The 21,572-nt window shown below is 42.9% G+C and overlaps 1 protein-coding gene across 1 annotated transcript in view; it reads right to left on the bottom strand.

Annotated features, from left to right (window-relative positions):
* The window catches only part of CCL20 (C-C motif chemokine ligand 20), a 47,301-nt gene that overhangs the window by 16,019 nt on the left and 9,710 nt on the right, over positions 1-21,572 (bottom strand). Inside the window, exon 2 of the mRNA XM_075530201.1 lies at positions 10,984-11,049. Within this exon, the coding sequence (XP_075386316.1) occupies positions 10,984-11,049 (66 nt within the window). The remainder of the gene's footprint in view (positions 1-10,983; positions 11,050-21,572) is intronic.

Consider the following 21,572-nt stretch of genomic DNA (forward strand, 5'->3'; position numbering starts at 1 on the left):
CTCACAGTTTGATATGGTGATTCAGGGGCAAACAAGCCAGTAGATTCATATACTAGATAAATATAACTCAGGCATCCAGGTTGTATTAGGATATGGAGACTGTTAAAGTTAGTATCTTTGAAATATAGAAGAGATTGTACAGGGTTTTGTATCAGAAATATCATTCATAGCAAAAGACTTATTTCCAAGTTCATCCAAGAAGAGTGAGAGGCATGGGGCTGACAGGGCTTTATTTTGTCATCCATGGTGACCCTGTGAGGTGGAATCAACTCAATAAAGCCAGATATTACCAATAACTCAATAACAACAAATACAAGAGGGCTTCCGGAGTTTGTAGGAAAATGCGATTAAAAGACAGTGAAATTATTCCAGGAACTTTTTGACGTCTCCTCATATAATACATATACAAAGAGTAAATTTAAAGCAATTTCTCCTAGGATTCCAGCTCTTGCACGCCTGGCTTTATTTATTCCAAACAAATTGAGTATTAGCGGGGCTTAATGACCGATGGACAGCTGCAAACAAGTCTTTTCACTTCCATACTTGTCTTACTTAGGCTCATTAAGGTGCCTTCAAAAATAAGGGTGCTTTGTGTCATGGGGGATTTAAAAAATGATTTTTAGATACGGACTGTGGTAGTTACACAATCTGGTGTCAATTTGGGACCTGAGAGGATTAAGAGTGAAGGGGCAGTGTCTAGTCTGTCAATTGGGTTATAGCCCTCTGTGTAGGCATGGCCTTCCCCTGGGGATTCTGGGAATTCGTGTATTTCCTCCTTGGAATTGGGAGAGACTCTCTGCTCACTTCCTGCGTGACATCCCTGAGGAGAACCCGCATGGACCTACCCTGATGCAGCCCTGGGAAATGGAGGAGCCACATGGAGACCCCTGCCTGCACGGAGATGCTTCTAACACCACTTATTTTGCACCCACTGGCCTGTGATCTTCCTGCATTCCATGTCATTGCATGTGCTTTGTGAGTCTGAAGAGGAATTTATAGATTGGTATCAGACATATGGGCTAACACTGGGCTTAGGGACTTGATCTGGGCTTGGCTGAAGTGTTTTCTCAATATTCAACTGCTCTAATATATAAACCTATTTATTATACACATATGTGTGTCCATGGATTTGTTTCTCTAGTCTATCGAGACAAACACAAGGGTTAATATAGAGTTTTAAATGAAATCCAAGTGGACATCTCCTCAAATCATTGAAGCTTTGCAATAAGTTTAGAGGAATGCTTGCCCACATAAAACAGCAGGTTTTAGATGGAGCAAGTGTTTTAAGGAAAAGTGGGAAAATTGCAAAGATAAACTCAAGTTTTTGGTGAAGGCAATGGTGGCTGTGTTTTGGGACCCACAAGGGGAAAATCTTGATAAAGTAGAGGGGGTCAGCAAAAAGGAGAATACGAACTGCAACAATGGGTTCCAAATAGGGAATGACTTTGAGAAAGGCCCACGACTGGCAATGACTCATTCTGTGTACACAGGGTTGAAATGAGTGGGGACCAACTTGATGTCTCCCAACAAGAACAAAGATCAAACAAGATGATCATGGTAGCTTATTGTGAAGAATTCTTAAGGAAATTGAAAACAATATTGTTTGAAAAAGACCAGGAAAGATGCCCTGAAAATTTCTTTTTCTATCACAACAATGCACTTACTTATTCTTTCAATGTTTCATGTTATCTTTTGCACTTGCCTTTGAATAATTTTAACATAGATTTTAACTGTAAAGCAGTAATGGATGTTAACATCATTAATGCCTCTCTAAACTCAACTTTAAATTTTAAATACTCAGCTGTTATTAAGCTCTGAAAACATGCCATAGGTATGTAATGGTTGTTTTTAAATCTCTGAGATGAAATTTGACGCAAATATTGTGTGACAGTTACATAATCTCCTGTCAACTTGAGTGAAGAGGTGGAATCTAGCCTGTCACTCAGGCCATAGCCAATGAGACCTCTGTGTGGGTGTGGCTTTCTCCTGAGGATTCTGGGAACTCCTGTCTTCCACCCTGGAGGCATGACACACACTCTCCCTGCAAAACCTTCCTTTTGACAAGACACATGGAGACCCAGTGGTGGAGCCAGAGCCCTGAGAGCTGGAGGAGACGCGTAGAGAACTGCACCAGCACTGAGATGCTTCCACTGGCACTGGATCCATATCCATAAGACCTTCTACCCACTGGCCTGTGATCTTCCTGCATTCAACATCAATGCATGTGCTGCGTGAATCAGAAGAAGAATTTATGGACTAGTATCGGAAATATGGGCTAATATCTGATTTATGGACTTGATCTCAACTGGGCTGGGATTTTTTTAATATACAATTGCTCTTTTATATAAAGCTTTTTCTTATACACATATGATTTTCTATGAATTTGCTTCTCTTGTCAAGCCAGACTAACACATTTTGTATAGCAATTCTTCTCAAAAGTATTTTTTCTACTAGCTCAATAAATATATTAAATAGAATAACTCTTTCCTAATGCCATGGTTATTTTTCAGTATCACCTCTCCCACTAACTCCTCAGCCTCTTTTGTGGACAGGTTTATAGTACAAGGTTAATGCATTTACATGTATTATATACAGCATACATATATGATATAATGCATTTTATATTATACATAAATTATGTGTGGTGTTTATATATCATCAAATATCACAAGTTTTTAATAGTGTCAGATTATAGATTTTTTAAGCTAACGAATCTTGGAGACAACCAGGTTAAACCTCTTAATTTTAAAGATTAAGTTATCTCAATTTTATATCTTTGTGTTAAAGAAGAGAACCATGAGACTAAAGGGATTTTTCACTTCACCAGACCAGGAGGTGGAACTCCATTGAGGCCCCTCCCTAGGTCATTAAACTAGTCCTCATTTCCTCCCCAAGTGTTTATTACCTAATTATCAAATGAATGCATTTTATAGCTCATTAGCCTATACTTCCGCCACCCCACCCCCCACCCATCTTAACACAACTTGTAGTTTCCAGGAGGCTTAACAATTAGGGAGCAGTGCAACATGTACTAATGAAGAAGCTTATGACTGATTGTCAGGTGGTAATGTCTGCGGGAATAAAGGAAGGCCCTGGACAAGATGGACGGACACAGTGGCTGCGACAATGGGTTCAAGCATAAGAACAACTGTGAGGATGGAGCAGTACCCAGCAAGATTTTTCTGGTTGTGCATAAGGTCGCTTTGAGTGGTGGCTGACTCCACTCACCTGACAATGTCCTAAAGTGGTAAATAGGTGTCCATCTCTCACAAGAATGTTGTGCTGAGGATTCTGAAGCTCAGTGCAGAGCCCTGAGGAAAGGATGTCATGCTGTATTAAGAACACTTGCTTCTAGGTAAGGGGAATTATGACAAGAGGGTAACATGTTTGTGGACCCTAGAGTTAAGGTAGATCTGCTCCTCGCATCCCCAACTCCCCTTGACCTCTATAATTTTCATGAATAATTAAGGACCCCTGAATACCCAGTGGTTAAGAGTTCAGCTTCTAAAGTGTGGTGAAGAAAGAATAGTGTCTGGGGTCTTAAAGGCCTTGTCTTAAAACAAGCAACCATCTAAGAGAGGCATCAACTCAGTACACAGGGAAGAAGCACTACAGCTTGTGTGATCCAAGGATTGTACATAATAATATCCAAAGTCAAGGAGGGAATAGTAGCAGCATTTAAACTGTGAACACCTGGTTCACAAAGGGCTATGGATGACAGTGAAAGCCCAAAATCCATTTGCAAAGTCCCCTCATGGATTTCGTCGCCAGAGAATTCCCTCTCTACCCCAGTTGAAGAATATGAATAGCCTTCTTATTAGAGAGCGAGCACTGTAAAGTTGATTGTGGCAGGTGTAGCCACGTTAAAAAGTCATACCCTATCATTTGATCTTCCTTTTGACCCATTTTAAAGCTGTTCCAGTTTTTAATATTTTCAGTTTTCTCTTTGATTGAAGTTTCTCCATGTTTTATCTAGTCCTTGCTGTTGGCTTTTTATTTGTTTGTTTGTTTGATTGATTGCTTGCTCTGTGTGATTTTGTATGATTATGTATTGGTTTGTATGATATTTTTGGTATGCAAAATCCAGGATAGGCAGATAGAGCTATAGAGAGAGTAACTGGATAGGGGAGAGATGGCAGGGGACAATGGGGGGAAATGGGTTTCTAACAAAAATGAGTTTGAGGAAACTGTCCTTACATTGAGCGAGGTGATGATTGCACAAATCCTATTAATATGATAGAAGGATTAACCTGTATGATGTGTGAAGTATAGGTACATATATATACATATATATGTTTAGTTTTGTTTTTTAAAAGAATTCAACCTCTAATGAAAAGTTGGTGATCCCCAATCTGCTCCTGTGAAAACCACAGCCTAGAAAACCCCATGGGGAAATTCTACTCCGTCACCTAGGGTCATTGTGAGTCAAAATTAATTCACTGCTATCTTACAACAGATATTAAATAGCTGAATGGCTAGTCTTTTCGTGACAGGAAGATTTTTATCTTGCTAAATAGAAGAGTGTTTCCAATGTTTTATGGAAGGAAAAACCCCTCATTATCTTCTTGAGGGACACCAAAGTCAGTTGGAATAGTAGGGGTCACAAAGACAATGTTCCACATCCTACTTTCATGTGCATCGACTGGGGAGGGGGCTCTTAAAAGCATGTGAGCAGCCACCTAAGGCACAGCTATTGGTCTCTACCTGTCTGGGGGAAAAGGAAGTGGTGAACATTGTTAAGGCACCTAGAAACAATCAGTCCAATCGACTAATGCGTCACTTAACTTCAGCCTCCACAACTCTGATACCTGAAGAACAAGCTGGTGCCCAGCTACGATGACTGAGTGTTCTGAAAGGTATCACATTACAAGGGTTAGAGAAAGCCTCAAAGCAAAGCGCAAAATCATGAGAAAGGCCAGGCTTACAGGTCAGATAGAGACAGGTGGGATCCCCAAGAAAATGACCCTTAGTCTCAGGTCTGGAAATGATCTCAGTCCTGTGGTCTAATTTTCCATCAAGCACTAAAAAGGTCAATAAGAGAAACAAAAACATGAGTGAAGTATGCACCCCCTGGATTGTCAACCACGCAAGATCAGAAGGGCAGCCACGTTGACCCCAGGACCAAGTTTAGAAGGGTGAGGAGGAATGGAAACCGGAAACATAGGAAGGACGTGAGGTGAGTGAGGCTACCTTGAGGGGATATCAGCCAAAGACACGAAAGAAAACATTTAAGAATTACTGAGTGTAGTACTTATCTGCTCTGTAAACCCTCACTCAATTCACAATCAAAACTTTAAAACAACAAAAAAAAATCTTTGAATTCCATTATCCCACTAATTTCTCCCTCTCCTTTTTCTTCTTCTTCTTCCTCCTCTTCCTCTTCTTCTTCTTTAAGGGGTGCCTGGTTCACACCATGGTATTTTCCTTTCTTCTTTTTATTTAATCATTTTATTGGGGGCTCACACAACTCTTATGACAATCCATACATACATCGATTGTGTAAAGCACATAGCGAAAATATAGAAAGAAAGGGGAAAAAAGTATCTTTTTTCTTTTATAAAAATCTCCATCACACATACTTGGTTGAAAGAATAAGAATTAACAATAAGTCCAAAGAAGAAACCAAAGATTAATCATGAATTCATTATCTAGAGAGAGTGTTCAGAAGGTTTTTGCAGCACCTTCCAGACTTATTTCTATTTGCACATGTAAGTTAAAGTAGATCATACTGCATAAACTATTGTATAGCCTAGACCTTTTATTTAAAGACATGCCATATATCTATATCCATATCCATATTCATATCTATATCTATCACTGTGTCTTTTTAAGTAGCTACCCACTTTCCATTGCTCAGTTATGGTGTTGTTGTTGTTGTTGTTGTCCGGTGCTGTTGAGTTGGTCCCGACTCACTGCACACATGCCCACCAGAAGGAAAGGCTTCTTGGTCCGGTGCCAGCCCCACAATTGTTCGGATGTTTGAGCCTATTGTTGCAGCCGCAGCGTCCATCTGCCTCATCCAGGGTCGTCCTTTTCTTCGCTGTCCCTCAACTTTATCAAGCAGGATGTCCTTTTCCAGGGACTGTTCTCTCCGGATAACAGGTACACAATATGTGAAACAAAGTCTTAGCATTCTCGATGCTGGAGCATTCTGGCTGAACTTCTACCAAGACGGATTTGTTTGTCCCTTTCCGCTTTCTTCATCGATACCGTGATTCTAATGTGTCAGGTCCTTGTTTGCTCTTCCTCACCCACTGCCCAACTTTCAGATGCATATGAAGTGATTGAAAATGCCAAGGCTTGGGGCAGGGAACTGTGGTGGTTACATAATGTCATGTCAACTTGATAAAGAAGTACCGGGCTAGAGTCAAGCCTGTCAATCAAGTCACAGGCTGATGATGCCTCCTCGTGAGTGTGGCCTTCTCATGAGGATTCTGGGAACGTCCCCTCTTTCTCCCTGAAGGTGGGCCACACGCTTTCTCTCTGCTTCTCTCTCCTGCTGTTGACAGACCCAGAGAGGTGGAGGAGCCACATGGACACCTGCACTAACACCGGGATGCTTCCACTGCCACTGGACTTTCCACCCACTGGCCTGCGACCTTCCCGCATTCAGTATCATTGCATGTGCTGCATGAGTCGGAAGAGGAATGTGCAAACTAGGAGCAGACATACGGGCTAATAGCTGCCTTTGGGACTTGATCTGGACTGGGCTGCGATGTTTTCTCAATATACGACTGCTCTTTGACATAAAACTCTCTTCCATATACATAACTGTCCTTGGATTTGTTTCTCTAGTCAACCCGGACTACCACAGGCACATTAGTCCTCAGAGTGACTTCTTTTCACTTTAACCCTTTAAAGAGGTCTGTGCAGCAGATGTTCACAACACAACATGTGATCTGATTTCCTGATCACTGTTTCCATGAGGGTTGGCACAGATCCAACGGAAGTGCAACTGGAAAAACAGTGATTCAGAGTTTATCTAAAACCCTAAGTTATTTCTAAATTTTTAGTTATGTTAAATATTGTGTATATATATTTAGTTATGTTAAATATTGTGTATATATTTGTGTGTGTATATATATTTAGTTATGTCCAATATTGTATATATATATATATTCTGAAATTTTAAAAAAAGACAAGTTCACAAAATGGAATTTGGGGGTCAAGAAGTATGTATGGATTTAATATGTGTCATTTTCTGGTGTCAAAGCTATCTTCCAGAAATCTCTGGTTCGATGGACCCATTTCTCTGTGCCTTTTACCAGATCCAGAAACAGAGGTATTGACGTAGAGCTTGGTATAAAACTACTTTGTCTTCTTTGAAACACAAATGTGACTGAGGCCCTAAACTACTTCTCTCCCAGACTCTCCCTCACTCACTGCCGAGACTTGTTTTCCCCCTTGGCACTATGAGAACATGTTCTATGAATTATGCATGCCACACCCTGAGCAATAAAGAAAATATTATGCCAGGGAAATCGAAGAACCGGAAGAAGGGACCAAAGAAATAAAGAAGAGCTTTCCCCATCACTCCCGTACTTTCCAAAGGAGTCTCTGGGAGTTGCGAGTATTTAAATAGTAGAACAAGGGTTATTTAAATATGATGACATCTTGATAGCTCCCTACCATAAATTAGAAAATTCCCCCAAATGCCACCAGAGTTGGCACAAAGAAGCCAGCTATAATAACGCTTGGATTGTATGGAAAGAAATTTGCAAAGGAAGGCTGCTCTGTGTGGGCAGATTGAGACCAAAGCTTTGGATTCTCAGACTATGGCAGCTACGAAGTCCTCTCCAGTCCCTGGGACTTACACTCGCCCCAAAAGTCAGCATGCTGATGTGTTTCAAGTTCTCATGGGTGTTGATGAAAGTCTCCAATGAGGAAAGTTTACATCCTTCTTTGGAGAAGGGGTCGGCTGTCCTTTTTCCAGCAGCGTCCCAGTGAAAGCTCTCCAAGCATTTATTTAAGGCCATCTGATTCTGTTAACACTATAATCAGGAATGTGCTCGCTTGTAAATTACATACATATGTGCTCTTTGAAAATTACATAGAAGAGGAATGTAAATAAAAATACTCAAATATTTGGAAGAGTAGGAACTAAAAGTCTTATAAGATATCTATATGGGAAAATCCCAAAAGAAAAACCAAAGGCACTGCCACCCTGTCTCATGGAAACTCTGCAAAGCTGACAGACGTTCCAGGGGCAGACAGCCTCATCTTTCTCCCAAGGAGTGGCTGGTGGGTTTGAACTGTTGATTCTGCTGTGATCAGCCTGATGCCTAATCCACAGCACCACCAGGGCTCCTTACCTGTCATGAGATCTTAGGACACAAAACTGTAATTGGCATATTAACCCATTATAAGAAATTCATATATGTATAGTCACCATGGTTAAAAAAAGAAAGTGACCAGAAAGAAATTCAACAAAATAGAACCATGAATGTCCTCTCCACACAATAATTTTTAACACTTATATAAAATTTCTTAAAAGCATGTAGTCTTTTCATAATTAAATAACTCTTTAGAACCAACCTATTTCCAAAAACACATGTAGAAATAACACCAGTTTCTACCTCAGCTATATAGTAAAATGAACTTAAACTTATGATTTTGAAGATTTTGTATGTCTAACATTTTCTAATAGTAATAATTACCTGAAATAACCTGAATAGAATGAAAGGCTTTATTTCTTGCAATGCCAACTCCCAGGCTTCCTATGAAACCATTGCAGTGAATCTTCACAATTTTCACTTCCCTCAGAATTGTCTTGATAGGCCTTAGGAGAGACATAGCTAAGCCAGGAGAACATCAAGGATATATCTTGTATTGGGATTGTTGAAAGAAAATAAGTGGAAAAAAGCTAACATGCACTAGTCCATGTTTTCAGAATTAGTTGTAAACTTGTTTTATTGAGCAATAGAAGCATGTCCACAAGACAATTTTAGAAATAATCATTACCATGTGAAATGAGAGCTGGAAAAGTGACTAATTTGCCAAACCACCAATTTGTTGAGTGACTAGGCACGTCACCGTGTTCTCTGGGACCTGCTGTGTACTACTAGTTGCTCTCTGGATTTTCTTTGAGGAGTAATACCATATTCATTGATAATATAACTCTTTTTCTAGATCTTAGTAATTAGCAGCTTCATCTCCACTAAATAAAATTTTTCATGAAACCTTGCAGTATTATAGCCTTACAATTTTAACCAGCTTCTAGCAAACCAGTTAAACCAGGCCATTGATATACACTTTCTTCTGCCCACCTGACCTCATGGGAGCAGCCTTTCTGACTTGATGATTTCCTGTTGCACCACACACCACCTCAGTCATCCTTTCTTCTCGAGGTGCAAGTTGGGTAAATCTTAAGAAACTGTGTCACCTCTGACTACATATATTACTATATATGGTGCGTTTCTCCAGAGCATTCCAGTGCCCATTGAGCATGAACCAACAGTCGAGTCCTGCAAGTCACCGGAATGTTCCCTTGTGCCCTCAAGCTCAGACCAAGAGCCACCAGTCTGTCAGGGTTCTATCGCTCCATAGCTCCTCCTGGCTTTAGGGAAATGGCATGCATCTCTCCTTAGTTCAAATGATATTCTGACTGCTACAGGTACTGGGCGGAGAAGGAAGAAGAAAGAATAGTTGATCCAATGGCACAGATATGGACTAATTGACTAGTTTCTGCCCTATAGACCTCACTTCCAATGGAAGATCCGCCATGTGTAAAGGGGCCTGGGTAAGTGACAGCACACCACTCTACTGGAGTAAAAATCAGCGAAGGCTCGCCAGAACAAGCCAGACCCCTATGAAGCCTGACAAATAGGACGCACTCCGTGTGATGATAGAATTTGAGCATCTTCTGAAATGCTCTGCCTTTCTGGGGGTCCCTGCTTTCCCTCACAAGACTCACAAGTGAAAATGGTGGGAACCTTCTAAATGCCTCTGTGTCCTGTAGACCGGGGTTTCCAGGTTGGGTGGAGGGGAAAAAACACCTTCCAGGAACAAGTGGAGTGTATATGGCAACTTTTATCCAATGTGAAAGTGAGCAGGCTCTTTGGGGTATAAAGAATTCAGAAAAGTTCAATATGATTCCAACAATGAATTCGACTCATCACAAAAGTCACTGGAGACATCTCCACCCTAAAACTGCCTCCATAGATCAATAGGGAGTGGTGATAATGTTTTAAAAGATTATTAGAATAACAAGAGGAGCTATCACTTGCTCGCCCCCATGCAGAGCTCACTACTAACGACACAGAGCACCCGGGGTCTGAACGGCTTGTCTTAAAACGAGTGGCCATCTAAGTGAGACATCCACGAAGTCCACAGGGAAGAAGCATTAAACATAAGGATTAAACTTAATAAAATCCAAAGGAGGGAGTGGTATCAGAGTTTAAATTGTGAACACCCAATTGGCAGAAGGTTATACAAAGTGGAAGCCCCAATCCATTTCAGTGTCCCTACCTGTGTGAATGCCAGTGAGCCCCCTCTGGCCACAGTGCAGGGGTGTGAATAGGCTTGCTGTCAGAGAGAGCGCATTGTAAAGTCGATTGTGGCAGATGTCCTTGGTTTAAAATGCAATATCTTACCATTTGATCTCACTCTTGACGCAGTTTTAAATTGTTTCCGTTTTTAATATTATCTGCTTTCTATTATATTGAAGTTTCCCTGTGTTTGTCTCGTCATTGGTGTTGGGTTTTGTTGTTGTTTGTTTCCTGGTTGTGTTTTATATGCTCTTCTGTGTTTGAAATCCAGGATAAATAGCTCCATAAAAGACAATACCTGGTTGATAATTGTCTAGGGGATGGCAGGGGGGTGGATGCTGGTGGGGGTGGAAGGGGCATTCACACCAATGAGTTCAAGAAGAACTGAGGCAAATTGCATACTATATACATGGGGAGCATCTATTTCCGTGTCATCTTCTCTTCTGTGCTCACGTACTATAAACAACAAGGATGATCCAAAGCAAAATTTGCTTACCATACTCTAGAGAATGTGTGGACTCCTCTGCTTGCTGATGAACACATACATGTTTGCTTCCATTCTCTGTCCCAAATTAAAAAAAAGAAGGCCACTGATTCTTTCACACGGACTCCTTGATTTAGTCATTACGAATCAGAAAGCTTTTGTTTTAAAGTGAGGACAACTAAACAATCATTCAGGCACAACCCCCCGACTCACTAGCCCCCTGTTGAGTGTCACCGTACATCACTCCAGCAAGAGAATAAGAACAAGAGTGCAGAGAACGGTGTGGAAAGCAAAATCTAGTAAAAGCTTTCATTGAAAATAGTGAAGAGGAGGAGGCAGAGAGCAAACAGGAGAAAGAGAAGACTGAAGCAGAAGCATGCTATCCTTCATAGGAGCAAAACACATTAGTTAAAGACTGAGGAGCATCCTGTTTCAGGATTTGTAGCCATGCAAAACAGATCGAAATAGGAAGCCAGCATTGAACGATAGCCATGGCTTAACTACTGTATAAAATATGGAGAAGAATCACGTTAGGGAAACACATAAAGACAGACCCGCTGTTGTTGAACAGCCTCACTGGGTCTGAAGGCAAGAAGACTAGGTTCTGCTCTCAGCTGGGTCACACAGCAGCCACGAGCCTCTGACCAAGCCCCCAAGTTTGCAAAGGTCGGTGAAAGAATCTGAGGGAAGGAACATTGTCAGAGGTAAAGGACGAATCTAACACAAGGTGTTCTGACTGATATTATTTTCCCAGCACTAAGCAAAGACATCCAAGACCAAGACACGCAAGGCCTGGTGGCTGAGGAGCTGACAGTAAAGTTAGAAAGACATAATCGAAGGCAATGAAAAATGAATGAGGACAGCAGGCACTTACAGGAGAGTCACTAATGGATAGAAAGACAATGTAGAAGTTCTTTATGTACCTATTGATTTTTAATTTAGCTCTTTTGTTGATATATAATTCATGTACCATACAATCCAATGGTTTAAATACATTTAAAACCAGTTGTGCAATGCATATACTGTTCAATTACTACCAACCAACGGGCCCACTGCCCATGAGTTGATTCCAACTCATAGCCACCTTATAGGAGAGAATAGAATTTCCCCTTTAGATTTCTGAGCGTGTACATTTTATAGGAACAGCCGGCCTCATCTTCCTCACTCAGAGCAACTGTGGGTTGGGACCACTGACCTTGAGGTTAGCAGTTCAGTAGGTAGCCCACACTGCCATCAGGACCCCTTTATTCACCATTACCATTACACTAGACTGTAGGCTCTATCGTGATTACAGAGCTCTGGTGGCACAGCAGTTATGTATTGGGTGGCAAAGTGCATGGTCAGCAGTTCAAACCCACCAGCTGCTCTGAGAGAGAAAGACAGAACTTTCTATTCCCATTAAGAGTTACCGTCTCAGAAACCCACACGGGGCAATTCTACCCTGTCCTACATGGGTGCTGAGTTTTGGCTTATTATCATTATACACTATCAATACAAAGTAGCTTCAAAAACAAATGGAAAAATATATTATGTTTTCATTCTATTTTTCCATGAACTGTTTGAGCCCCTCTTATGTGTGTATGTAGACATCATATTTTCATAACGATTATTAATCCCATTTAACAGATGAGGAAACTGAAGCATAGAGACATGAAGCAGTTTATCCATAGTCATAGACACTATGTGACAAAAATGAGATTTGAACTCAGGAGTCCAGGGATGGGGAAAAAAGGGGGTCGAGGACCAGAAAGAATGAGATGGAAAACAAAGAGAAAGGGGGAAAAAAGCTTTTAGTTCTGTGTTTTGTACTTTATGTTCCCAGGAACTTGTAAGGGGGAGCCTCTGGGTCGTGCACTGCAAGGGGTTGCTCACAGCAAGGGTGGAGGCAGGAGTCTGCCCAGAGGTACCTCAGAAGAAAGGTCTGGCGATCTATTTCTGAACATATAGCCCTGGAAAACCTTGCCAAGCCGAGTTCTACTCTGACATGCATGGGGTAACCAAGAGTCGGCGTCAGGATGCTGTTTGTTACATTACCTCACTCACAATGGACGCTGTTCTCAAGAAACAAAGGCATTGTGAACGACTCCTGTCTGTTGTAAATAATGCAAACATCGAAAAAGTGAGGTGGCAAGAAATCTAACATGTGACATTTTTACCCAAAAAAGAGAGACATAGGAATGGAGTTACGTGGCATTTTCCCCTTGTAAGATCTCAATGTTGATCTGAGGAATAGCCACGCATTAAGAATCCCTTCCCTAAGGAGGCAAAACACCTACCAGCAATGGGAACAAGATAAAGGGGAAGCAACCCAAAAAGTAAGTAAATAAAACCATCTCATTCGACATTGATACAAATGATGGTGGAATTCCCCAGGTGTGATAAGAGCACCTTCTAGCACGCGGAGATCTTTTTGGTGTGAAAGTCCTTGGGGGGAGGACCAAAAAAAAAAGCCAGGAAGAAAAATTTCTCCACTCAACCACTCCCATGGCGGCATTGCAAAACGTCTATGCCATCCACCCACAGCATGCGTGACTCCTTCCTACAGAATTTTCCTTCACCTGTGCCATTCCGCCAGCAGGCCTGCAAAGATTGCACCAGCTTCCGCCTTGGCTGGCCTCCTGCAGTTTTAACAGTTGCTGATCTTTCTGTTTCGGTCTCTCTCCTGACCTATTTACTGTTTTCTGTGTGTCAGGAAGAGACTTGGCTGTAGGGTAGAGAGTAATCTGTCAGCAGCGATTCAGTCAAAGCTTTAGAACTTGAATAGAACCCTGTTCCCAGAAGTGACTAGCCACCCTCCGTATGATCACACAGAAACCAGCTGGCCCTCCGCCAAGGCCGGAGAGGGATGCTCATGGAGAAATCCAAGCAGAGACTCAGGCGTGTCTTCTAGGAACCGAGGCCCCAGGGAGCATGTGACCCTCACGAAGGAGGGAAGGTTGGTGTGACTGAAGATGAGGACTTCGGCGTTGAGGACAGAGGGAGGCCATGGCTTTGGAAAGGAAATGCAAAACAGAGAAGAAGACAGCCAGACCGAGCCAGGTCGAGGGTGTCTTCCTTGGCAAGGTCACAAGGCAGGTGGTTTTAAAGACCAGAAAGTCCCTCCCTGTCTCACATTTCTTGGGGCTAGACGATGGAATCACAGAGACCCGTCCCTGGAAGAGGCCCTCATGCCTGGTCAAGTAGGGAAGAGGAAGGCCCTCAAAAAGATGGGCTGGCACGGTGGCTGCACAAATTGGACACACGCGTAACAATTGTGAGCAGGGCGCAGGACTGGGCGTTCCTTCCGTTGTACATAGGGCCACTGTGCGTCACAACTGACTCAATAGTACCTAACTACAACAACAGGGATTCAAATCAGGACCTACGTCTATTTTCCACACCCTGCAGGCCTCTTTCCTGATTTCTGGGGACTGGCAGCCATCCTTGCTCCCATTGGCATCCACAGTCGGTGCTCCTGAAAGGCAAGGATGGCTGGACTTTGTCTCACGTACTTTGCACATGTTGTCAGGAGAGATCCGTTCCCAAGAAGGACATCATGCTTGGGGAAGTAACGAGGCAGGGAAAAGGAGGGAGGCCCTGGCTCTGAGCAGGATGCGTTGACACAATGGCTGCATGTGAGCTCAGATACAAGAGCCAGGGGGAGGGTGCCATCGGACCTGAAGTGTTTCGTTCTGTTGTACATAAGAGTCCCCAAGAGTCAGAAGCAATTCACAGCCTCTGACGATATCAACTTGTAGAGTGTACTCTACGAGACCAACTATTTATATACTCACCATTCTTGAGGCACTACAGATAAATGAGACTGAAAAAATAAGAAATATGCCCAAGGTCATCTAACTAATACGTGACAGGACTGGGATTTGAATCCAGCGGATTCTCCATCAATAGATCACACTGCTTGTTTCTCCAACACCTGCTCGGCTTTATGAGCCATACAAAGCATCTCGGAACTATCCGTGAATCCTGTATGCCAAGGGTGACACTAAGCTCAAGGTCACATGGCCTGACTGCAGTAGAACTGGCATTTGGGTCCTGATCTACTTGATTCTAACACCCAAGCTTCTTCGATTGTTGTGTTTAACTCCCGCCCTTATGGATTTGCTTCTGCTCCTGCCCTTATAACCTGTGGTATCTTAGGGCTGGTTTCCTCTTCCATTGAGCTTTTGGATTCCAACTCAGTGGAAAGAAGACTCAAATCCTCACATTGGAACCAATCGGTAACTTCAGAAGAAGAGGTTGAAGGTGTCGAGGATCTTGTCTTGCTGGGATACACAATCAATGCTAATGGAATCAGCTGTCAAGAGATCAAAAGATGAGTTGCATTCGCTAGTGTGTGTTGTTGTTGTTGCTGCTGCTAAAAAGCAAGGCTGATACTATGAGGACTGAGGTGCACCTGACCCAAGTCAGAGTATTTCCATTTGCTTCATATACATGTGAAAGTTGAATATTGAATCAGGAAGACCAAAGAAGAACTGATGTATTTGAATTGTGCTGGAGAAAAATATTGAAAGTATCATGAACTGCTAAAAGGACAGACCACGGGGCCAAACACTTAAGGGTGTGCAACAGAGCAGCAAGGGGAGCAAAGCAATGACGTGCCCGAGGAATACCAAAAACAGACTTTGGGGTCAGGACATGGCACCCCTTCAGACTTGCCTGAAAAACACTCCTGAAGGTCAACAAACTATTTATAGGCTTTTCTTTTTTTGTTGTTGGGTTTGTGTGTCTGTTATTGTTGTTTGGGGGTTTTGTTTGTTTGTTTTCTTTTCTTTAGTGGTTTTGTTTTGCTCTCTCTTGTTTTTGTCTCTGCATGTCTATCTAGATAAGACAGGCGGATAAACAATCCAGAGGAGATAACAACAGACCTCTGGTTCCTGGAGGGACACGGGAGAGGGGGAGGTGGGGAAAAGGAAGAGGAGTGTCAACAAACCCAGGGACAAGGGAGCAACAAGTGATCTAAAAGCAATGGTGAGGAGGGCATAAGATGCCTGGTAGGGCTTGATCAAGGGCAATGTAGCCGAGAGGAATTACTGGAGCACAAATGAAGGCTGAGCATGGTAGTAGGATAAAGGGAAAGTAAAAGGACATAGAGGAAAGAATTAGGAGGCAAAGGACATTTATAGAAGTCTAAATACAGGCATGCACTTACATAAATATATTTATATATAACAATAGAGATATAGATGTATGTACATATATTTATATGTTGATTATTAAGGTAGTAGATGGACATTGGGCCACTACTCAAGTACTCCCTCAATGCAAGAATACTTTGTTCTAATAACCCGGCATTCTGTGATGCTCACCTTCATGACACAATCAATGAAGGCAAAGGGGTGCATAATCAAATCTGGTGAAGAAAGCTGATGGTGCGCAGCTATCAAAAGATATAGCATCTGTGGGTCTTAAAGGCTTGAAGAAAAACAAGTGGCCATCTAGCTGAGAAGCAACAAAGCCCACACCAGCCTGAAGAAGCACACCAGCATGTGTGATCATGAGGTGTTGATGGGATCAGGTATCAGGCATCAAAGACCCAGAACAAAACATCATATCATTATGAATGAGGGGGAGTGTGGAGTGGAGACCCAAAGCCCATCTGTAGGCAACTGGACATCTCCTTACAGAAGGGTCACAAGGAAGAGATGAGCCAGTCAGCGTTGAGCCAGTCAGCGTCCAGTATAGCACTGATAAAAGATACAACCTTCCTCTAGTTCTTTAATGCTTCCTCCCCACCCCCCGCAACTATCATGACCCCAATTCTTCCTTACAAATCTGGCTAGACCAGAGTATGTACACAGGTACAGATAAGAGCTGGAAACACAGGGAATCTAGGATAGATAAACCTCTCAGTACCAATAAAGAGAGTAGTGATACCAGGAGAGTAAGGGGAAGGTGGGGGAAAACAATTACAATGATCAACATATAACCCCTTCCCAGGTTGACAGACAACAGAAAAGTGGGCGAAGGGAGACAGCGGCCCTCAAAGAGTTCAGTTGACGCAGTGGCTGCGACACTGTGCTCCAGGCAGCACCCGTGTGAGGATGGTGCAGGACTGGGAAGCGCGTAATTCGGTTGTGCGAGGGATGCTCAGGATCAGAACCTACTCAATGGCACCCGACTACAACAATAACCAGCCTTTCCTGGCAATTCCATTTTATAACTATTACACTTTTTGGTGTGTTATAATATTTCCAAGCTGAAATGTAAACCTCGTTTTATATTTGATCTCTGGAACTCAAAAAGTGGTCTTTGAGATGCTTACCCAATGCCAAGAGTTGTCAGCTATGATTTCGAGTCTAGGTGTGTCGGTGCATGATTGTGGGGAGACAGGCCCCAGTTTTCATCGAAGACTTGAAGGGATCCATAACTTCAAAAATCAGAACTTCTGCTTTGGTACACTCCCACAAATCTTTGGGTTTGGTATAAAAGTATTCTGCATTTATTTCTCTTCATTGCTCTGCTTGAGCTCACAATGCCAAGGGTACTCACTTTCCCCGGTCATTTCCGTAACTCAAACCAAATCCATTGCAGAGGCATCTATTTCAAGTCCTAGTGATCCTATAAGACAGATTAGAACCGTCTCAGATAGTTTCCAAAGCTCTGAACTTAATGGAAGTGGATGGTCACGCCTTTCTCCCCTGGAACAGCGGGTGGGTTTGAACTGTCAGCTTTTCAGTTAACAGCCAAACACTTAGCCACTGTGCCACCAGGGCTCCTTCTGGCTGCAACACAAAAATGGGTTCTAAATTGCCTTCCACTGTTCAGGAAAGGAAGGAGCCCTTCAGCTTCTGGTTTCACGGGGCCAGAATGGTCTTTTCCCAGTCTCAGCACTGCCTTCCTTGTTCCTCGCCCAGATTCACATGCTCCACTGATCATGAGCCACTGCAGGCCCTCTGTTTAGACAGTCTAACTGAGACTCTTTCCTTTATCTTGAACTTTCCCATGAGACCTCTGAGAGCCGGTGGTTTCCTGGTGCTGGGAGCTAAGCCAACCAGTCTGACTTGGGAAAAGTTCCCCAAACGAAAAGCCAGGGCTATTGAGAAATATGAAGAATGTGAACCCATTTTATTCTTATCATCTGATTTTTATCAATTCACAGCTTCCAGTTAGCAATGTGTACTTGGTTTAGAAGGAGGGGCTGGAATCCACAGTAAAATTTCAATGCCATAGATGATTTTAGAGGGTACTCACCCAATCCAAGCAAGATATTGGAAGAGTTAAAAAGAGATTTTTTTTTTCCCAATCCCAAGACACATGCATATGTGCTTTCTTGACTTGAGTCAATCGTTTCTATGTGCACAAGTTTCCTGACCATGAAAACTGAAGCCCATGTTCACATATTCCATGAGAACAACTTTCCTGCCTGAAGGCCTAAACCAAGAACTCAGGAAGACTGAACAATAAAGATCAGATCTGCAGGCTTCAGTGCATAGCACCCAACCTCAGGAGACTCATGCTTACACTAAAGAAAGGAGGAAGAGGAAGGGTGGATGGAAAGATGGAAGAAGAAAGGAAGACACAAGTACCAAACTAGTTGTGGGCACATCTAACCAGCCCACAGCTGAAGATTTGTCAACTGGCTTTGTGATTGGCTAATTGTTGCTATTATATGGTGACATTGATTCAGTTCCAACCCATAGGAACTAACCCTATGCACAACCAAAGAAAACACTGCCCAGTTCTGTACCATCTTCACTAGTGTTGGGAGCTGATAGCCATTAAGACCTTGGCCTCAGACACATAGCAGAAACTTGGCCACTTTCTAACAGCAAGGCTTTGTTTCCTGCCCAACTTCACCCCCACATTCCAAGCTACGTGCTCAGTAGCATGGGCAGTTGCGATAACTGACCTTGTTGCCATTAGTCAAAGTACTGAGCACCCATTGAACTGCAGATATATCATGTTAGGAACATAGTGATAAGTTCACCTGGTAATACTTAATTTGCATGCGGACGTCACCACGGACGTCTTTGAGTACTGTTGCGCACCCTTTGTACCTTATTTGTGGCTGATTGGTTGTTGTACAGTGTGCGGTTGTTACACAGTGTGCTTCATTGGAATATGTGCCTCCCACTTCCTTCTCTGTTGTAAATATATACCCTGAGTTTTGTCTTTCTTCCATCCAGGTTTGTTGCCAACTCTGGGTCACTGCGTGAGGGTCTCGCTGGACGAGACCCCGACACACTAGTGTTTCTAAACTTGATCCACTGTTGTAGCCACCGTGGTCATCCATCTCCTGAGGGCCTTCTGCGTTGTTTGACGTCCCTCAACTTTACCAAACATGATCTCCTTCTCCAGGGACGGGTCTCTCCTAATAATCTGTCCCAAGTATGTAAGACAAAGTGTCACATCCTAGTCTCTAAGGAGCACTCTGGCCATACTTCTTTCAAGACAGATCTGTTTGTCCTTTAAGCAGTCCATGGGGCTCTCAATATTCTTCTCCAGCACCGCAATTCAAATGCATCGAGTCTTCTACAGTCTTCCTTGTTCAATTGGTTAATTATGACCAACTATTTCCTATCCACAGCAGTTGAGTCTAACATCCTTGCTGGGATTTCAGGTCTTAGTTATGAGGTCCAATCGCCTTCCACGGCAGGGTAGATGTTCCTATCCAGCTGTTCATCACCCCCTCTTCTGTTCCAGTAGGAGATGATCCACCCAAGATCTTGTCGATTCTACCAAGCCTCTTTCTTCCCCAAGAGTGATTGAAAGGGGCCATGACTGGCTTGTTGAGGATTTTACTTTCTGGGGTCTCCCCCATGGACTCTCTGTTAGGGGAAAGGCTGACACAGAGTCAGAACACACCTCTTCTTAGGAATTGGGGATCATCTTTCCCTGGCATCATATGGATTTGGAAAAGAGAAAAAGGGACGAGGGTCCGGTGAAGGGGTTGAATTGGAGTGGTCCTGGGAGATGAAGATGGATCTTCTCACAGGGCCATCACAGATTTGAGCCCAGAATCTTCAAGGTCTGCCATCCCTGTGGCTAGTGATTACACTAAGAAGCTGCGCGGGTATCTTGTTAGGCCTCGAGAATCAGAACTAGGCTCAGTGTCCACTTAGTTTCTCTTTCTGTTGGGCCAGGGGATTTCTTTAAATGGGGAATTCAGTGTTACCTCTCATCAAGCCCAGTGACGGTCTCTTCCAGGTAGCTCGGAGGCCTGATCCTCTTCTTTGGGCCAGTGCCATTGCAGTGGAACCAAAGTGGGCCATTGCCTCCAGCTCCTTGGGTGACTAACAACCCCATACAGGTAATCTGTCGAATGTCTTCTCTCTGAAACCCCAGGCAAGACTCCTCTGTCCTCACTATCGAAAGCATAGGAGGAAGGGAAATGTTTTTCTGTTTATAGCAAATACTCACTTGAGCGCTTGCTCACCTGTGTGCTAAGGGATTTACAAATATTAACTCACTGCCAAGAAAGCTCTCTGCTAGGGGCTTTGCTAACCATTTTTAACTCAAGGGTTTCTCAGAAGGATGTGTGCTGACTACTTGCACTAGAAGCACGGGGGGATTCTTGCACCCAGGCTTTGAAGAAATCCACACTCTTCTTTGATGGTATCATCACACCTCTAAATTGGGGTGAAGGCAGTCCCTTCCAGTTCTACCCAAGCACCCTAAAAGCCAGCTGACTTCTAGGCACCTGCCACTCTATTTACCTCTGGACAACACCAGCTCAGTGGCCAGCATCTACACAGGTCACACACAGGCCATCGCTTTAATAAATGTTTATATTTTAAGCATTCTCGTAAAATCAAACAATGGCATCAGAAGAGAGGAAACCCTGAGAGAGTGCGACAAACCACAGGAGACCAACAAGACACACAGACCTGTGGTTGCTTGGGCCAGGTTCTGGGAGAGAGAGGGGCTGAGTGGGAAAAGTGGAGAATGCGAACTAAAACCTGGAGTTTGTTCATAGCAAGGGGCCATGCCAATCTCTTTGCGTACCACTCCTATAAGGAGTTCCAGTCTTGGGAACTCACAGGGGCAGTTCTTACCCTGTCCTACAGGGTCACTAAGTGTTGGCTCCAACACCATGACAGTGAGTTTGATTTTATTGGCTTCTTAACATTTGAGGTGCTGGTGGAAGCATCCTCAGTAAGTCTTTGCACACTCTTTGCAGGTTTTCTGAAAATCTAGAACTATGCTAAAAGAAAAATAGATTAAAAAAATAAAACCAATAAAGTGCAAATTTAAGACATGATGGTGGGACAAGAGGAAAGTAAAAAGAAACAGAGGAAAGAACCAGGCAGCAAAGAACATTTATATAGGTCTGAATACAAGCATGTACTTATGTAAATATGTATATATATATATGTATATATATATATATATATATATATATCTCAAGAGGGGAATAGAACGATGTTCTCATATCTATATGTTAAGAATTAAGGTTCCAGATGGACATTGGGCCTCAACTCAAGTACTCCCTCAACACAAGAACACCTTGTTCTAACAATCTGGTATTCTGTGATGCTCACTCCAACACAATCAGTGAAAGCAAAATGGGTGCATAAGTAAATGTGATGAAGAAAGCTGATGGTGGCTGGCTACTGAAAGATGTAGCATCTGGGGTCTTAAAGGCTTGAAGATAAACAAGC

The sequence above is a fragment of the Tenrec ecaudatus genome, chromosome 13 (genome assembly GCF_050624435.1).
Source record: "Tenrec ecaudatus isolate mTenEca1 chromosome 13, mTenEca1.hap1, whole genome shotgun sequence".
NCBI lineage: Eukaryota > Metazoa > Chordata > Mammalia > Afrosoricida > Tenrecidae > Tenrec > Tenrec ecaudatus.